The sequence below is a fragment of the Salvelinus alpinus genome, chromosome 26 (assembly GCF_045679555.1).
Source record: "Salvelinus alpinus chromosome 26, SLU_Salpinus.1, whole genome shotgun sequence".
NCBI lineage: Eukaryota > Metazoa > Chordata > Actinopteri > Salmoniformes > Salmonidae > Salvelinus > Salvelinus alpinus.
Window position 1 is genome coordinate 12,324,235 of NC_092111.1, and position 20,530 is coordinate 12,344,764.

The following is a 20,530-nucleotide window of genomic DNA, read 5'->3' on the forward strand; positions in this document are numbered from 1 at the left end:
CAGGGCGAGGGTAAGGGTAGGACCCTGTCAAACATACATGTGCCCTGTGTAACCCTCAACGTCATTCAGACAGCAAGGGCAAACTACAATTAAGGGGCATGCAGGGGCCTGTTGCTGAAGGAGGAAGAAATATTCAGTTCATCTTTTAGTGTGCAACATTCCCCACAATTCAGTCAGCCTACATTCTATTTATTTTTAAAATGGACAATATAAGCACTGGCCATCTGCTTGAATTGCTTAATAACGATGTAGTGTAAAACTATAACAATCTGAAGGGGGAATTATGCACTCATGTTTAGGCCATTTTGCCAGTAAACAGAAACAAACAAATACTCTAAGAAAAGACCATGTTTATGTCACTACTTGACTAGCAAACATTGTACTCATTCTGAGAGCTCTTTTGTAAGTGTGTAAACATGTCAAAACTAGATTTGGTTGTAACTGTCGCCATCTGGTGGTCTTGGTGTGTAACACGCGAACAGAGTGCATCAATTCAAGTTACTGTATGAAGGAGTATATCACACAGGTTATAAACACACAAATTGACAGGTTTCTGTAAATAAATCAATAATGTTGAACAAAACTAAACAAAGAGCTCAACAGACCAACTATTCTGGATCCATGATTAACATAAAATAAACCATTATGAAGTCGTTGCTTTTTATTCTGAAGTTTCATTTTGAGAGGAACATTGGCTGAAATAACAGCAAAAGCTCTTAACACAATTTGAAACCAACCTCCACAATGCATTGTTTTGCCCTTCAATGACCTCCAATCTACAGTATGTCTAAGTTGCTGTGATGAAGGGAAACACTTTTTAAAATATAAAATATGCAGTGACTTCACTTCTCTAGTGAATGAGAATACTGGAGGTCCAAGTGGACTACAATACATTTGTTAGGAAATGGAGCGTGGGTGTTAAGTGATCATTGTGTAACCTACTCCTCAGTGAAGTCATGTTTCATGCTCAGTTCATTGGATTGTTTGTGCAGGTATAGCAGGGGTAGGTGTAACGAAGTGGATCAAGAGTTGTTAAAAAGGTAGCGACTTTAGTTTGGATGCTAGTCTAGTGTTTTGCCTGCCAACCATACTAACAACAACGTCTGTATGAGGCTCTGTAGTGCTGGCTAGGTCTCTTCTGCTCACTGAGTAGCTACCCAAGTTCACTCCACAAAACATCAGCTCTTTCGCTGTAAACAAAAGGAGCTATTCAGTTCAATTAAATTGAGGTTTGTGTGACCTATATAACTGTTCACATCAGATTCACCCGCTCACTGCATCTCACATAGCTGGTAGCGCCCTCTGCTGATAGGAAGCTGTAATGTCTCACTGGCAGAGCTTAGAGCTGTGAGTGAGTCAGTGCAGCGCGGCAAAGCTTTCCTTTCTTCTGTGGTCCTCTGCCCCTGAACCATGACTAGGCCCCAGGCCTGGAGAGATGGGGGGGTAGAGGCTGACGTCAGCCGGGTTGGAGATGTGTAGAGCGGCCTGCTTGCTGCTGCTCCGCTTTGACAGAGTCCTGTGGTGCCGGTTATGGTACTGGTGCTGCTGGTGGGGTTCGTCCAGACGGCTGGTGGTGTGGCTGTGGTGCCGGTTATGGTGCTGCTGGTGGGGTTCGTCCAGACGGCTGGCGGTGTGGCTGTGGTGCCGGTTATGGTGCTGGTGCTGGTGGGGTTCGTCCAGACGGCTGGTGGTGTGGCTGTGGTGCCGGTTATGGTACTGGTGCTGCTGGTGGGGTTCGTCCAGACGGCTGGTGGTGTGGCTGTGGTGCCGGTTATGGTGATGGTGGGGTTCGTCCAGACGGCTGGTGGTGTGGCTGTGGTGCCGGTTATGGTGCGTCCAGGCGGCTGGTGGTGTGGCTGTGGTGCCGGTTATGGTGCGTCCAGACGGCTGGTGGTGTGGCTGTGGTGCCGGTTATGGTGCTGGTGGGGTTCGTCCAGACGGCTGGTGGTGTGGCGCCGGTTATGGTGCTGCTGGTGGGGTTCGTCCAGACGGCTGGTGGTGTGGCTGTGGTGCCGGTTATGGTGCTGCTGGTGGGGTTCGTCCAGACGGCTGGTGGTGTGGCTGTGGCGCCGGTTATGGTGCTGGTGGGGTTCGTCCAGGCGGCTGGTGGTGTGGCTGTGGTGCCGGTTATGGTGCTGGTGGGGTTCGTCCAGACGGCTGGTGGTGTGGCTGTGGTGCCGGATCCCACATGTCAGAGAGGGCACGGCAACAGGGTCAGAGGTCACCGTTGGGTCGATGCTGTCTGGAGAAGAAGTAGAGACGGTCTGGGGTTTCACTGTCTGGGGGCATGGAGAGCGAGAAGCCAACTCCAACAAGTTTTTAGTTCCCTGTGTGCATTGGGTGGAAGGAGAGAGCGAACCAAAGAGAGAGAGGCAGAGCGAGTGAGAGAGAGGGGCAGAGAGCGAGCGGCAGAGCGAGCGAGGGGCAGAGAGCGAGCGGCAGAGCGCGAGCGAGGGGCAGAGCGAGAGCGGCAGAGCGCGAGCGAGGGGCAGAGCGAGAGCGAGCGGGGGGGCAGAGAGGGGCAGAGCGAGAGGGCGGGGCGAGAGGGGCAGAGCGGCGAGCTGGCGAGAGGGGCAGAGCGGCGAGCGGGGCAAAGCGAGAGGGGCAGAGCGAGCGGGCGAGAGGGGCAGAGCGGCGAATGAGGGGCAGAGCGAGAGGGGCAGAGCGAGCAGGCGAGAGGGGCAGAGCGAGAGGGGAAGATCAAGCGGGGGGGCAGATCGAGCGAGCGGCAGATCGCGCAGCAGAGCGGGCGAGAGGGGCAGAGCGGTGAGCGGACGAGAGGGGCAGAGCGACGAGCGGGGCAGAGCAGCGAGCGGGTGAGAGGCAGAGCGAGCGGGCGTTTCATTATTTATTTGAGACCAAATTGATTTTATTTATGTATTATATTAAGTTAAAATAAAAGTGTTCATTCAGTATTGTTGTAATTGTCATTACTACAAATAAATAAAATTGGCCCGATTAATCGGTATCGGCGTTGAAAAATCATAATCGGTCGACCTCTAGTAGGAACTGTTCACACATTTATCATAATGTCTTAACACAGAAAACATACAAATAAATTAATGTATGTCTATTGAGAACTCATTTGGGAATAAGTATATTTATTTTATTTTTTTAAATGCAATGTTTTATACAGTACATTTCAGATGGACTTAATATATTACAAAATGACAAATATTAAAAAGACCAAAATAAAAGAAAGAGAAAGAATATAAAAGCATAAGGAACCAGTAAGAGGGAGATGGCTGGCTAGAGGGCAGCAGTTCAGATCTGGTTAGAATACACTAGAACAAGCCACTGAACCCTACTGGCTCCTGTATGTCGCTCTGGATAACAACATCTGATAAATGACTCAAATGTAGAAATGGATGTAGCTTGTGTCACATGACCATTATATTATGCTATGACACACAACTACACCAACAGACTCACATCAGAGACAAATACAAAATACAGACAACATTGAGGAAAGACAAGTGTTCACACTCTGTAAACAAAGACAACTCCATGTGTGTCAATAAAAGATTCCCCCACTCTTTCTGCTGGCCAACTGCATGTCAGTGTCCAGATTGAGACAGCACTTGGGTACAGACATGTGTTTGTGACAGGTACATCCCCAGCAGTAACCACTTCCATTACCAGCATGTGTTTGTGACAGGTACATCCCCAGCAGTAACCACTTCCATTACCAGCATGTGTTTGTGACAGGTACATCCCCAGCAGTAACCACTTCCATTACCAGCATGTGTTTGTGACAGGTACATCCCCAGCAGTAACCACTTCCATTACCAGCATGTGTTTGTGACAGGTACATCCCCAGCAGTAACCACTTCCATTACCAGCATGTGTTTGTGACAGGTACATCCCCAGCAGTAACCACTTCCATTACCAGCATGTGTTTGTGACAGGTACATCCCCAGCAGTAACCACTTCCATTACCAGCATGTGTTTGCTAAAAAGTATAAATACTGAACCAATACTGTACATCATCTTCTATGGTCTAACTCCTTCTGTGCAAAAATACATATAATATGCAACCTCCCAGCAGACAAGACTGAGCCCTTGTATCCTTAAAGTAAACCAAGGTTAGCTTGTCTGGATATTGCTTGAGTGTAAACAGCAGAAAGGGCCTGTTGGTTTGGAAGAGGCAGACAGTCTGAAGGGTTGGAGAGAGCCACTACCGTAAGACTGAACTAAATAGCCCAGTGGCAGTCACACTTTGTAAACAAACATGTTCTAATAAACTCATAGTACTTAAGTTTCTCTTGGACCTCAAAACAACAACGGCTCAACCTCTAACCAAGCCAGGAAGTGGATGAATCATATATAGGCTGTGTTCCCCTTTTCACTGAAAGACATAACACCGAGTTGCCTGGTTATGACGCTAAGGCGTGAGTGACTAAAGGTTGAGCTACACCCAGGTCAAACATGGCCTAGCAGGCGGTTTCACTTCCTTGTTCCAAAGACGATCTTTTACAGTCAGCAGTAAACAATGAACAGTCTGGTGTAGACTGGCTACCAGGAACAGGAAACACCACCATATGTAATGTCCTGATTACCGGATCCCGATCAACAGTAATACAATACACTGGTTTGTACCGGATCCCGACCAACAGGAATACAATACACTGGTTTGTACCGGATCCTGACCAACAGTAATACAATACACTGGTTTGTACCGGATGCCGACCAACAGGAATACAGTACACTGGTCTGTAATGGATCCTGACCAACAATAATACAGTACACTGGTCTGAGACTGTCATGAGAGGGTGACCCCATACACAACAGCCAGTCAGGAAACAGTGTTAGAACAGGCAACTAAACTGGGGTCTGCCAGTCAGGCTGAGGGGGGTTGCAGGTAGAGGGGAGGAGGGAACCTGCAAGGCACGGGAGGGGGGCAGCTGGGACGGCGTGGGCCCTCCTACCACTTTAATCTCCTTCCTAGCAGCCAGCACGGGTAGCACCATCTCCGTGGAAACTGTCTGCGATGACTCCTCCACTGGTACGAAGCCTCGCCTGTCAATCAAACTGACACGGAACAACATGGAAACAGGTTAGACAGAAAGGTTAGGCTTCAGGGTTACATGCTGACCACACCGCTCGCGGAAGCGTTACAAAATAAATGTACACATACATGTTATTCAATCATTGAACCCACACTGCTCCCAAGCATCTGTGTAGTCAGGCGCTAAAATAGAACTTGGTTCTATTTGTGACGCTTGACAATGCTGCAAGTCCCGCCTCTCCCATCTCCTCATTGTTTTTTTGGAGCATATACCGACGTAGGTGATTAAAATATGAACGGAGGTCCACACTCCAGTCCAGTTGGTAGTGGTAATACACCTTAAAGTTGGTTGCCAACCACCATATAAAGTCCAAAGAAGAAGAAGCCTGGAGGAGAGATTAATAGAAACTAACTCGGTTTACCCCTTTATGTGTGGAGTAATTGTCGGAGTAGAGGACCTTGTGCATTTCATGTAAAATAACAACCCAATGTTTATATCCCAGGACAAATTAGCTAGCAACAGCAAGCTAGCTAGCTAAATTGCCATGAATATAGTTGGTTTAAGGTTTTTGATATTTCGTGTCCTGATTGCATCTGGTGTGGGTGGACAAAATCAACATGCGGTCTGGTCAGCATGTTAGGGTGAATTCAGTTTCCTGTTCAGTCAATTCAAGGAGTAGATAAAAAATGTATTCATGAATTGGAGAAAATCCTTCGAAATCAATGGAGCATATTTCATTCAGAAAGACACACACACAAAAAATCACATCCTAAATGGACTGACTCAAACCTTATCAAAGATGCATTATAAACCAGGTTGAGTCTCACCTGGGAGGCATGGGTCCACAGAGTACAGAGCAGCAGTTAGTAATGAAGTTGTTATAGCTGTAGGGGTTTCCGGTGTCCTCCGCCCCACTCTTCCCCGACAACGAGCCTTTGATCTGGGAACAAGAGAGACACACAAGTTGACCATCAGTCCTCATCCTAGACTAGTTTTAGTTTATTTGTCAGGGACCAGGCACAACAAACATGTCACCACATGTACAGTTGAAGTCAGAAGTTTACAAACACTTAGGTTGGAGTCACAAAAACTAATTTTTCAACCACTCCACAAATTTCTTGTTAACAAACTATAGTTTTGGCAAGTCGTTTAGGACATCTACTTTGTGCATGACAAGTAATTTTTCCAACAATTGTTTACAGACAGATTATTTCACTGTATCACAATTCCAGTGGGTCAGAAGTTTACATAAATTAAGTTGACTGTCTTTAAACAGCTTGGAAAATTGAGAAAATTTTGCAAGCATACATACAGTTGAAGTGGGAAGTTTACATACACCTTAGCCAAATACATTTAAACACAGTTTCACAATTCCTGACATTTAATCTTAGTAAAAATTCCATCTCAGTTAGGATCACCACTTTATTTTAAGAATGTGAAATGTCAGAATAATAGTAGAGAGAATGATTTATTTCAGCTTTTATTTCTTTCATCACATTCCCAGTGGGTCAGAAGTTTACATACACTCAATGAGTATTTGGTAGCATTGCCTTTAAAATTGTTTAACTTAGGTCAAACGTTTCGGGTAGCCTTCCACAAGCTTCCCACAAGAAGTCGGGTGAATTTTGGCCCATTCCTCCTGACAGAGCTGGTGTAACTGAGTCAGGTTTGTAGGCCTCCTTGCTCGCACACGCTTTTTCAGTTCTGCCCACATATTTTCTATAGGATTGAGGTCAAGGCTTTGTGATGCCCACGCCAATACCTTGACTTTGTTGCCCTTAAGCCATTTTGCCACAACTTTGGAAGTATGATTGGGGTTATTGTCCATTTGGAAGACCCATTTGCAACCAAGCTTTAACTTTCTGACTGATGTCTTGAGATGTTGCTTCAATATATACACATAATTTTCCTTCCTTATGAAGCCATCTATTTTGTGAAGTGCACCAGTTCCTCCTGCAGCAAAGCACCCCCATAACATGATGCTGCCACCCCCATGCTTCACAGATGGTGTTTGGAGGCTTGCAAGCCCCCCCCCTTTTTCCTCCAAACATCCAAACACCAGAGGACATTTCTTCAAAAAGTACGATCTTTGTCCCCATGTGCAGCTGCAAACCGTAGTCTGAAATGTGTGGAGTGGTTGAAAAACGAGTTAGGTTGGAGTCATTAAAAGTGTATGTAAACTTCCGACTTCAACTGTATGTATGCATGCACACACATTTTCCACACTATAAGGTTGGAATAATGCTGTGATTATCATTTTCACAATGTCCTTTTCTCCTGTTTTGGCGGGATGGAGTTTTGGCCTATCATAGTGACACCACCATGCAGTAAATTAGTTAGACCAATAAGAAAGAGTTCCAAACCTCTGTCAATAAAAGCCAATATTCCATTTTCCCCTCTCCACTCAGACCACTCACCAACAGTCCTAGCTAAATTCTTGCTTGAGAAAATGACCTTTACTAAGAAGCTATTTGTTTCTTTTTTACAATTTTAATTGAAAACAATCCCAGTAAGATACGTATTGTTACCCGGAATTTATGTGGAATTGAGATTAAAACAGCTGCACTGGACCTTTAAAGTGTATTACACATATCCCAAAGGTGACAAAGACATCACACTCATTGGCATTTACTCACATCTTCATTTGTGGTCAGGTTAGAAGCAACCAGGTAGGTATGGAAGCCTGAGAGGCCCAAGATGGACCAAACTGAAAAGAAGCAAATCACCAGCTCCACAGCAGTGCAGGAAGAAAAGTCAAGGACAACGTTTATGGTTTGAGTATCATCAGAGACATCAGCTGGATAAAGAGACTTATTCTTATTCTGCAATACGGCCAAGAAACTGAAGTGAATGACAGTTTAGGTGCCCTAACACCACACTACTGGAGGCAGGGAGTGGTATTATGAGGGGATCAGATCGGTTACCCTAGACACACAGAGTCTTGGTAAAAGGATATCTGGCTGGACTCTCCTGAAGAGCAAAAATAAGGCCTCTGCCTCCTTGTGCCCCCGAGGACAGAGCAATTGAAGATTGTTACAGGAAACCATGACAGGATAATATCAGGATCCACTCAGCAGTTGCACACAATATCACAAGCCAGGGCAGCGGCCAGATGTGTCTGCTGTGTAGACTACGTACTCAGTGCTAGATGTGTGGCGACGCAGCCGAAGGCTGTCAGGAAGGACAGCGAGACGATGAAGGTGTAGAAGAAATGATAGTTCCTCTTCCCAACACAATTCCCCACCCAGGGACAATGGTGGTCGAATCGCTCTGGAGGACAGGAAGCGAGATGGGGGAAGAAAATGTACAATTATCTACAAAGGACATCTCATTGACATTGAGGCCAAGCTCTCCAGTTCCTTTCAATAGGAAAATACATTTGTAGAAAAGTCTAACATTTTAAGAGGCCCGGCTTTCAAAGTTGATCAGCATCTTTATGGAGAGCACTAATAAATCCTCTTTATAAGACCGATAGACCGTTCAGCAAAACAATCTCAGTAACAGGCTGTGTAGTAGAGTCTAAATAATTCAGTCTAATAAATGTCAGTGTGTTGACCCCCTCTGTGTTCCGTGCTGAACGCCCCCCTCGGCCTCCAGTCCTTACCCACACAGTTGTCACAGAGGGAGCAGTGGGAGGTGCGCGGTGGCCGGAACATCTTGCAGGTGAAACAATACTTGAGCTTCACTACCTGCTGGTTGATCATCACCTCCTTGGTGCGAGGGGGTCGATAGGTGGACGATCCAGAGTTATCTGAGGAGAAAGACAGGGAGGACATATCAAGAGACATAGTACACAAGGTGTGTATTAATAACCTTGTGGGTACTGTAAATCCCCAAAAGTCCTCACAAGGATAGTAAAACAAGGAACATTGTCCTATTTTAGAATTAGGGGTTAGGTAAAATAAGATTTTTAATTGAAATACATTTTAAGTCCCCACAAGGATAGTAAAACCTATGCTGTGTGTGTGTCCATGTTGTGATCCAGGTAGTGGCATTAGGCCTAATTGCTGGCGGAGTAGTGTCCATTAAGGTGGAGTCAAAGGGGCGGCAGTCAATCAACTCAGGCTCTGTGTAATGTTTGAAAGTGTGATGCCTGCCTAGCAGGCCCATAGGCTGTGTTTATACAGGCAGTCCAATTCTGATATTTTTATTCCACTGATTGGTCTTTTTGCCAATAATTAGGCAAAATATCAGAATTGGGCTGCCTGTGTGAACGCAGCCATAGTAGTAGAAGGTTTCAGATGAGTGGCGATTTGATGTATTAATAGACTGGCTCGATCACACCATGGCATGAGCTCTTTCACAGTAAAGTGTAAGGTACTCTCAAGAGAACAACTTTGTCAGAACTAAGTATGATACTCCTGATAAGAACTTTCTGGATGTATTCATCTAGTTTAGGAAATTAGGCCTAACCAGCAGATATGTAAAACATTAGGCTTAAACCATGTTGCAGAGAGTATCACCACACAACTTTTTTTTTTATATCATTTTGGTGCAAGAAAATAACACTTCTCTCTCTCTACTCTGAGCTGTGTGTGTCAGTGGTGTGTATTCATGGACGCCAAGGGAAGCCAGCCTTGCCCATAAAAAAAAATATATACAATGTTTTTTTAATCTCCTCCGTTTCATCATTTTCGTTAATTTCGCAAGTGGCCAGGCTGAATCTATATCTCAAAGGAGGAAACAGAGCGAGGAAAACAGCACCCCTCTGTCTCAGTAGCCTATGTGTAGCCGGCATTAAGCTTCCATTGATAAAAACGGAAGCCAAACGCTCAACTCTGAATGGTCTAGGTGCAGCAACAAAAACAAAAAACAAGTCAAAAGGAGGCCAGTTTGGATTCGGCAAATCACACCAAAGCGTCACTGTTAGCTTAAGGTCTGTGTCCTGCAGTAGCTAGCTATGGATGCAGATCTGGAGTTTCTAGTTCAAAACAAGTTTGAGCAGCAGCTGAAAAGCAAAAAGAACGGGAGGGTGACTCCAAAATTTGATATTGTGCAGGGGAGAGGGTGGGACCCGGTCTTTCAACACAGAATTACAATTGAACCGACTGGCTAGCTGGGAGTGCTAGGCTAAAGAAGCGGTTTTGCTGGCCATGCCTTTTATTTGACAAGAGCACACGATTGATCCACAACCCTTGGGCCACCACTGGTTTTTCCTGATCTTGCAAACCTGGGCAGGTCCCTTGACCGACATGGAAACACATGGGAAGCCTGAAACTAAGCCCTTTGGTCGAGTCTGGATCAACGAGGCTCTCGGCCAGGCCACAGTGATCAGTGTCCAGAGGCACAATGAATAGGTGAATAAAAACAGAGACATTCTGAAGAAACTGGTCATCGCAATGTACCTGGGACAGCAGGAGCAAGTTTTCAGGGGGCATGACGAGTCAGCAACAAGCCTTAAAGATAATTTGGTTGAACTTGTCAATGCATTTGCAGAGTTCGATACTGCCATGGCTGAACACCTTGGGACAAGGACCATATTTACAGGCATGTTAAACACCATACAGAATGCCATTCAGAACGTCGCAGACGTGATACAAAGTGAAATTGACAGTGAGATCAGTTCAGCACCCTTCATAGCAGTCCAGGTGGATGACACCACAGACATATCCGGCAAATGTCAATCATTGCATGCTTGGTCAATGATAAGGGTGTTATATGCGAGAGATTGCTGGGATTGTCTGATGTGAGCCAGAGAGAAACACAGAGGCGATCACCACTGTTGTACTGGAAATTCAACCCGAGCAGCCGAACTCAGACTTACAACGGGGCAAGCTGCATGAGTGGGCAGTGAGGTGGGGTTCAGGCACTCGTGAAAATCCACTTTCAATACGCCATGTTCATTCATTGTTATGCCCACAAACTAAACTTACGTTTTAGCACAGGAGACAAGCAATATTCAATATTTTTTGGACATCCATTGACAGTTATTATAACTTTTTTTTACCGTGTCACGCAAAAAGACAGCAATGCTTACCGAGGTCGACAATACCAGTCAGGTACTGAAGGCTGTGCCACTCCTTGGAACTTCAAAAGTAGAGACGTGCACGCTGTGCACGAAGGCCAGATTATTGGATATCGTTTTTGATTGGATCATTACTGAGCCCAGCTAAGATAAAGATTTGATCGGCCAGAGAAATGCTCTGAAACAGAAACTGAAGGAGTTCATGCTACCGGACGTGCTACCTGTCCCAGACCTGCTGTTTTCAACTCTCTAGAGACCGCAGGAGCGGTAGAGATACTCTTAATGATCGGCTATGAAAAGCCAAGTGACATTTACTCCTGATTATTATTTGACCATGCTGGTCATTTATGAACATCTTGGCCATGTTCTGTTATAATCTCCACCTGGCACAGCCAGAAGAGGACTGGCCACCCCTCATAGCCTGGTTCCTCTCTAGGTTTCTTCCTAGGTTTTGGCCTTTCTAGGGAGTTTTTCCTAGCCACCGTGCTTCTACACCTGCATTGCTTGCTGTTTGGGGTTTTAGGCTGGGTTTCTGTACAGCACTTCGAGATATTAGCTGATGTACGAAGGGCTATATAAAATAAACTTGATTTGATGTAAAAAAATATATATATATGTACATTTTTTTTTTTTTTTTTTTAAATAGGCGTTTGTGGCCATTTTTGGACTCACAGAACCACCGTTTCAGGCCCTGCAGAGCAAATCTCTTGACCGAAGACATTGTGTATGGGTTGATAGTACAGTGTATGCCATCAGAAGTGATGTGACGTTTCAAGGGATATGACAACACTGTCCAGACTGTTAGAATGGAAGATGAAAGACACCGTCATGACTGGGATGACTATGAGCATAGACTCAACCACCGGGACAACGCTGACAATGACCCAGGCTCCCTGGACAGATACCGACGACCGCACTTTGAAATACTCGATGGAATCATACTACACATGACCCAGAGGTTTGCTGACATGAAGAGCCTCGACTTCTTCCGTGTACTTGATCATGGGTCATTTCCAGAGTACTCCAAGCAAGAGGGGTTTCCTGACAGAGCACTCACACAGCTGTTCCAGACCTACCCTTTCTTTGACAACCAGAGGTTGAAAAATTAGCTGCAGGTAGTCTATTGCTGATGCCTCCTTCCACAAACCACCAGGTGAGCTGCTGCAATCACTTGTGAAAAATGAACTGACCACCACTTTACCGGAGGTATAGAAGCTCCTGAAACTGATGCTCGCCATCCGTTACAAATACATCAGCTGAAAGGTCATTTTCCTGTCTGAAAGGGATTAAAACCTTCCCTATGGTAGCTGTGGACAAGAGAGACTTACGCATTTGGCAAAAATTTCAATGGAAACATGTGCTGCATGAACTTAAGTCTAGCGGAGTACTGTATGAAAACGTAATTTACCATTTTGCCAGCATGAAAGCGAGGAGGGTGGCATTCCTTTACAAGTAGGGCGAGTCAACATGTTCCTCTTTTTGCACACACAGATTGATTAGACTGAATTGTTTGTGTTTTTAAAAATTGCCATTGTATTAGACTAGGCATATACCTTATGTTGTTGAAAATGTTGTTTAAATGGTTTCTGTTTTCATCTTTGCCGTAAGGTGAACAATGTCTATATTTGTACCATGTTATTCATTGTTTTAGCTCGGTTTATTTCATATTTGCTTCCATCTTTTCTGCAAGACGGTAATACGTAATTATTTATCTAGTCTGGACTGCGGGCATATATTCTGGTTTATTCTAAGTTGCATATATTATTGTGATGAGTTAGTGTGAATGTGCTCGTTGAGATGCGGCCTCCGCCAGAGAGGCGCTGTCCAACTGGTGGTGCTGATAGTGGAGGCCGCACTTTCCGGTAACTCTCCGTGGTCCTGAATCAATAGTTAGAGTGCTCGGAGTCTGTTTTAATGCACATCTTAGGGTTCCCACAAGTTAACATGACTATTCCGGGGGGGTGTATCTCTATAGTTGGCCAACAACATGTCAAAGGTGAAGTGTATTGCGGTTGTATTTCCCATTAGGCTATTTTAAGCTTTATGCTTCGGAAATATTTTAGTAAGGATGTTTTTATAACTTGAGCAAACCGATGGTGAAATTAACTTGAACTTGCATTTGACCATGCTGTGTAGGTCATGTGACTGTTTGCTGCATGAAACATCTTTGTGGACTTAAACAGGACACACGTTGCTCTCCGGTTTTAACTGTGATGAAACACAAATGTACGTGGTTGAATTTATTCCGCCACTGTGTCCCACTTTGGAACTGTCTGTGACAATGTAGGCTATGGTTTATCAGCCTCATATTGGCTATCACGGTGCCATATAAATGCATTTCTAACAGGTTAGAGAAAACAATACAATTATCACAACATCGGTTGTGATTAGTGATACACCGATATGACATTTGTGGCCGATACCAACATCTGATATTTTTGTTGCCAAAAATACCGATATTTCAAATTTTAGCGTCCTTTTAAGCATTCTAGCAGTTAAATAGTTAACACACACGGACGCAGTGGTCTAAGGCACTGCATCTCAATGCAAGAGGCATCACTACAGTCCCTGGTTCGAATCCAGGCTGCATCATATCCAACCGTGATTGGGAGTCCCATAGGGCGCGCGCAATTGGACCAGTGTCTTCCAGGTCATCATTGTATATAGGAATTTGTTCTTAACTGACTTGCCTAGTTAAATAAAGGTTACACACACATCGACCAAAAGGTTATTTTGGTATGTCCCCAATACCAGTAAAACATAATTAAAACCTATTTCTTCCACTTACTTGCTGTGCTGTTTCGTTGTTCAGTCGTTTCATTCTCAACCAGGATTTCTATGGACCGCCGTTTTGGTCTTTGCATGTCAAAAAAGATACACGTCAAATAACACTATTTGACATATCAAATAACACAACATAATCCGTTTCAGTAGCTATAGTTAGCTAGCTAGTCCACAGTAGTGGACTTTGCGGTTAGCCTTCAAAATAAAAGTATGGCATAATTGTACTATTTGTATTCATTTGCACCACTGTCAATTACATACTCTTATTTTGAAGGCAAACTGCAAATTCCACTAATGTGCCTAAACCTTATTGTGGCTAGCTTCACAACACATAACCCAGTCCGGTCAAGGCTCACTAGCCAGATGAAGCTAGCTGGCTGCTTATAACGTTAGCTTTGGGCAACAGGGTTAAGTAGATGGCTAGCTATTTATTTTCATGAACTGAAGTTCAATTTCAATAGGCGAACAACAAGTGGCAACCTAGCTAATACTTACTCACAAGGATTCCTAAATCATTGCTAAGAATAATGAAAATGACTGCAGTTTCTACTGTTTTCAGGCTGGTTGTATTGGTGCTAGCTAGGTACCAAGCTAAAGATAGCTACCCCAGAAGTTGCGGTCGAACAAATGATGCTTTATTACCAACGCGGTATTGGAAACACATCGTTTGTGGCCGGTGTTTGCAGACTTTTTTGTACAGCTTTGACAGTGCTACTGTATCTTTTTTGACACGCAAAGACCCAAACAGCGTTCCATAGTATGTCTATTACTGTGTAACTCCGGTAGGGCAAAATCTGAAAAATAGCGCACATTGTAGTGTGTACCGATGCTCGACCAGTCGGCGATAGCCAACATCATCCACGACAGAGAACGGTTGAATGTCAATGAATTCCATTCTTGGCTTTAATGGATTTTGGCTTTGAGTTGTCTCGCTGAAATGTTCTTACTCTTTAAAAATGACTGCTCGACTTGTTGACTGCTCAATCCACACAGCAGACATTGTGGGCTAGGTTAGGAATGCTGTGTTGCGCAACATTTTACGTGGCGTTATTACGCTATTATTTTTAACATCGGCCAATAGTGATGTTGGCATTTTTAGCTAATATTGGCTGATTCTGATATGTTCACCGATATATCGTGCATCCCTAGTTGTAATGTTTTGCCTAGCTTGGCTTCCCCATTGATTTTACCGCTACTGGTGTGAATGTGAGAGAGCGAGAGATGTTAGTGGCATCCCACTGCAATTTGGCCAGAGTGTCTTAAATTTCTCACACAATTAAACAGCAGAGGCAATTAGCCCAGGGGGCTGACCACACACCGCAACAAGCAGAGTCATTAACAGTTCAAAGACCTCTAGCTATCCATCCCTCCCTCCCACCATGCTCTGTCAGAGGGGACTGTGTGTGGTTCTCTCAAGGGAGGAGGAAGCCTGTAATTATGGAGGTTCAACCATTTGCTGGCTGAATAATGCATGGCTTCGAACAAAAAACAGGAAACTAACATATATGTTGCTGTTACAGTGTCTCAAAACCAGTGCAAAAACAAACAGACCAGAATATGGAACAGGAAAACAGATGCTGTCACTTGGGTAGTGTAGGTGAACAAGTGCACAAAGCTGTAAAAGTGAGGGGGACAGTAAGATTGTTCTTTCAAGTGTGTACTTGTTGCCCTTACCGATCTGCTTCTCAATGTCTGCGGCATCATCCGGCGTGGCCCGGGGCAGGATGCCAGGGTCAGTGAAGCTGGTCTGCAGGAGAGAGATGACCACAAACACAAACAGCACTCCTCCAATCGCTGGGATGAACACAGTCAGGTGCTTCACCAGGAAGGGACAGCTGTGATGAAAGGACAAAAAGAAAAAAAGGACAATATTCAGCAACAATTGAAGTGGTAAGGTTGTGTTTACACAGGCAGCCCAATTCTGATCTTTTGCCCAATGACTGGCAAAAAAGCTGATCTGATTGATCAAGACCAAATAGGCCCTTTTCTGTGTTTGCAAACTTTTCCGCACGGGGCAATGAGCACACAATTTGGTTGCAGAAACCCCTCCCTGCAAATAAGTAACTCACTAGTTATGTATACTGCTAATTACAGATGCAGAAAATCTGTGTGGAGCTCAAATGGTGAGCTTAAGTATTTTTTCCCACAATGTATTCCGAATATTACTGAGCATTATCGGCGCAAGATCAGGAGTGCTTCTCCAGAAATATCACATTCAGCAATACTGAAAACACAGGGCGTTCAGACAGCCAACATTTAAAAAAATATATATATATATTTACATGTTGATTATGAGTGCATTTCACACACACACAACTTTTCAATTATAAAATTGGATTATAAGTATTGCATGAATGTTCTGCTTAATATAATTGTGTCATAGTTGCCAATCAACTGCATTACACTTCAAAAACACATCAACCAGTAAAATAGCTCTTTGGCTAGCTTTGATACCAGCCTATGTCTATGAGTGTTAGCATTATAGCTAACAACTGCTGCATCTAAAATAGGTATTTTGCAACTACCACAACCAAATATAATCTTAGGGACTGTTCAAGCAATAATCAAAACATTGTAAGCGAATGAGAATGTCAAAGCTTATTTCAGTGGCTGATAATACATGCTGACTGGTGGGCGAATACCCGTGCGTGACGTCAGTGTGTCGGGTACTGAAAATAAATATCAGAATTGGGCTGCCTGTGTAAACGCAATCTAAAGTGTTTTGTGTAGCCTGCCTTCATAAAGGTCATTTTATTTCTCTCACCAGGAAACTAAAGAGGTCAAGATTGATTGCAGAAACAAACAGGACCCCGATTAACCACATGAAGGACTAGTTCTCATTTTCAACATGAGGAACTGAAAATGCTGTCAAACCAGACTGACACGCAAATAGTACAATAGAGTTTCTCAACCACCCAGAGGGGATCTGGATTTAGAAACTCACTTTTTAATCACCACTGTAGCATAGTCTCAGGAGATGCAACGCATTTCAGCAAGACACTTGCAGGAAGATATGACTTCCTGGTATTAAAACTAATTATTCTATTCCAGAATCTGCTGTGTTGTGTAAAGTGCCAGACACACAACCAAACTTACCATGGTTTGTTGAAACCTGTGCCATTGTTTTCTTGGCTATGGCAAACATTATTTTGTGTCAAAGAAATACAAAACAAAAAGAGAATGTGTACTTACTCAAATACAAAGAACAGTACGGTGGTGACCAGAATGAGGCCGAGGGTGAGTGGTAGGACACCGCTTTGTTGAGCCACGATGAACCGTCCATCGCAGTAGAAGCGATTCTTGCCGGGGAAAACTTCCCACTTTCTCCGTGCCCTTTCCTCCTCTTCAACAACTGCGGGTCGCGGCGGCAGAGTCGGAGTTGGAGTTGAAAGTGCCTGCGGTTCGATTTGTTCGTATTCGCAATTGTTCATGATTTACGAAAAACTGTGTGACTACTTTTATTTCTCCCAGTTTTGGGCGTCCGGAGCAGATAAGCAGTCACCGATATCTTGCTAACTAGTTAGCTACCTAACATAGGCATCTAGCATGCTAACAGACTAACGCGTTGCCAGTAACATTAGCTACAAACATGTTACAGCACCGGTAAATTAGTGGAGCATGTCGTCATTGAATCAACAAAAAACACCACCAAGCGTTTCCATTATCCAGTGTATGAAAATAATGTGCCCAAAATATACACTCATTGAAGAGAACTCTACTTTTAAATGATCCCTCAGATCTAGTTAATTAACAGCTGTGTGACCCATTTCATCAGCAGACCGCTTAGCTGGCTATGCTAACGAAAGCTAGGCTAACGTTAACTAGCTAGCCCAAAATTGATGAGCAGACTATTGTTAGTGGATAGTAGAATACATATCATATGAACAGCATCAACATGTATATTGGTACCATACCAGGGTTCTGTCTGATACGGACAGTTCAATTTGATCCTATGAGCCCACCAACTCCTACACGTCCAGCCAGGCAGAAAGTAACGTTAATGTTGAAATTTCCAGGTGGTGATGTTGACAGATGAGAGCTTTTGTCAGAGTTTTCGTAGCTACGAATCGACGCTAACTAACCAACTGCAGACAGTCTGTTAAACATATACATTTAACGAAATATAATTTGTTTTGGTCTTGTGCAGTCTATTAAAATTCAGGAAAGCGTGCAGGTCAGGTGTACTTATATCGTATGGTCCAGCCCTATGGAGAGAGAGAATTTACTCCGCCCAAAATCTGCTTGTGTGAGAATTACTTGAGGCTTTTTTGATCTTATATACGTTTCGTAATGTTTCGGCTGTTAATGTTCTGATATAAGTGGATGCACGTGGCATTCCAGCAACTTTGAGAAAAACGACTACGGCCGGGTGCGTTCGTAAATTAATTGAGGTTATCTACTCGTTTGAGTGTCAGAGCGCAGAATAACTGATGGACTTAGCAACGCGCAACACCCTTTGAATACAACAGTTGTCCGAAAAGGTTGGTAAAAAAAACGGAATTAAATTGTTGCTAGCAGCACAGTTAGTCACTAACGATCTAGATAACATGAACACAGCCCTAACTAGCTCTGCTAGGGCTGGTAAAATTGTCAGAGTAAGGTGTTCTCTCGTTTGTGTCTCGAAGTAACAGTTAGCTAGCAAGCTCGAGTGCGCTCTGAATTTACGAACGGACTATGGCACTCCAGATGTAATTTACGAACACAACCTCTTACCCGTGTGAACAACATGCACAAGTAGTATCTGCCCTCGCAGAGGCGCTGACCAACTGCTGATAATGATAGCGGAGGACGCGCACACATTGGTTTCATTGTCTATGGGCTAAAATGGCCCCCCCTTACCTCACTCGCCTTTACTAATTGAGGATATGCATTTCCATTGTAAGAGCGGTCACTGGGCTATCTTGTCAATATAATAGATAACCTTTGGTTATGATTGCTATGAAATGTTTACAACACATTCACAGCGTTCATGATTTGCTGGCAAGGAATGAAGTCAATATTTCCCGTACACTCTTTTCTTTTTATGATCTATGCTTACACAACAGACACACGAGGAAACCTTTAGTGCGTTACTTACCAGTATTTTTGCTTACACCTCAAAATGCGAAATTCAGGTAGTCTACTTTGAATGATCATATTAAAATCATGAACAAGTGACCAAATAATGTCATTGCAAAATTATTTGTATTAAGCCTAGATATTTAGAAAATGAGGTTTATGCAGTTCCATTAGTTGAATGTTGTTCCTCAGGGGCTTGGGCTGGTGTGGTTGCTGGATGACATGAAGTCTGGAGAATCTCCCTGGAGGAGTTTACACACCAAATTCTCAGTGATCTCAGAGGCTGCTAGGGATGTGTTTGAGATGGCTGCAGAGGTGCTGGGAGGCTCGCTGAAGAGATTGTTGTTGCTGTTGACTGGACAAGCCAGCTTGACCCACCATCCCACTGCTTCTACTAGTGGTCCTGAAAATGTCCAAGTCCATGGAGAAGACCACCCTTTTTTAGAGAATAAGGGAATACAAATATATAACTTTATTAGTCCATCTTGCAAAGGATATTCAAAAATGTATCTGAAACCACCAGCCCTTCAGTTGTAATTTCAGTTCCCACATTTTTTTCCATTGCCCTGCCTTGGATTTGAACCAGCGACTTTCCAGCACTACTGGTCTGCCTCTAACCTCTGGGCTACTTACCTCTTGGGAGCCTGAAGAGTACGGAGATGTCGGATTCTCCTCCTGCTGTCCTCTTGGACAGGCTTATTATCCCTCTGACTGATAGTGAGGGTGGGGCGAGGAGGGGGCGTTCTGGCATTCGTACCCAACTTCACAGCAGAAGCTCTGCTTTCCTTTGTATCTGTGGAAAGAAAAATACATCAGGATTTAATTAAATACTATACAGTAGCTTATGGCATATTTTGCACCAAATTCTATCTAATATGAGGTGTGATGAATATCATACAGGATCAATAAAGGTATTCAGGACTCCTACCTGAGACTGCGTCAACTGGAACCTGAAAAGCTCTATCCAAAGACAAGGAGCTAATGATGGATTTGCTCATCAATGCACACAGCATACTAATTAGCTCCTCCCGTTTCAGTTGGCTCCGTAGTGAATCTCCTCTGAACACTCTGTGGTGTACGTAGGTTGTCTGTGAGAGAAGAGGTAATTATTTTATTTACATTTAGGAAACATTACATAGTATTAATAGCGAAGAAGGCTGAATCATTTGTTTATTTATGCATTTTATAATAAAAATAGAATTAAAAAACAAGAAAAAATATACATGTATTTTCTTTAAAAAAATAGAGAAATACCTCTGTCGATCTTACCAGGATCCTTTCCTTGCTGGGGCCTGGTAGAAGTAGACATTCCTTCTCCTGGTAGAAGTAGACATTCCTTCCCCTAGTTCTGGGATGGGCACCCGCTCACCCTTCAGCTTATGCACAAACTTTTCCACAGTGGTTTGTAGGAGGTTCACGGAGGACCTGGACATTCTAGCCTTGATCTTGATAGGCTGCGCTGGTTAACATCACTGATTCTGATTGGACCACAGTTTGTGACCGTTGCCCCAGAGACATGAGTAACATGAGGAGGATAGCCCCCCTCAGTCACACGTTTAAACATGGTGTCAGAGATAGTCGTGGACATGCAGTCAACTGCCCAGGCGCTGCATGCCTCATCGCCTGTTCCGTGACTCTTAAGTGTCTGCAGAATCTCCATGAAAGCACATTCTACCTCGAGGCAGCTCTCCGCCATCTTCTGCGCTAAGTGCTC

At 44.0% G+C, this 20,530-nt stretch overlaps 2 protein-coding genes across 2 annotated transcripts; both read right to left on the reverse strand.

Moving 5' to 3' along the window:
• Window positions 1-295: 295 nt before the first annotated feature.
• Window positions 296-3,945, reverse strand: LOC139555405 (uncharacterized histidine-rich protein DDB_G0274557-like). The gene is made up of 3 exons (XM_071369153.1): window positions 3,940-3,945; window positions 1,940-2,279; window positions 296-1,907 (listed from the first exon to the last, which is right to left on the reverse strand). The coding sequence occupies exons 1-3, from the start codon at window positions 3,943-3,945 to the stop codon at window positions 1,357-1,359; spliced, it is 897 nt and encodes a 298-aa protein (XP_071225254.1). The 3' UTR covers window positions 296-1,356.
• LOC139554720 (palmitoyltransferase ZDHHC18-B-like) lies at window positions 3,085-19,877 on the reverse strand. The gene is made up of 10 exons (XM_071367787.1): window positions 19,745-19,877; window positions 19,450-19,609; window positions 16,951-19,252; window positions 15,433-15,593; window positions 8,614-8,760; window positions 8,147-8,279; window positions 7,966-8,016; window positions 7,646-7,748; window positions 5,837-5,949; window positions 3,085-5,031 (listed from the first exon to the last, which is right to left on the reverse strand). The coding sequence occupies exons 3-10, from the start codon at window positions 17,187-17,189 to the stop codon at window positions 4,809-4,811; spliced, it is 1,170 nt and encodes a 389-aa protein (XP_071223888.1). The 5' UTR covers window positions 17,190-19,252; window positions 19,450-19,609; window positions 19,745-19,877; the 3' UTR covers window positions 3,085-4,808.
• Between the last annotated feature and the right edge of the window lie 653 nt (window positions 19,878-20,530).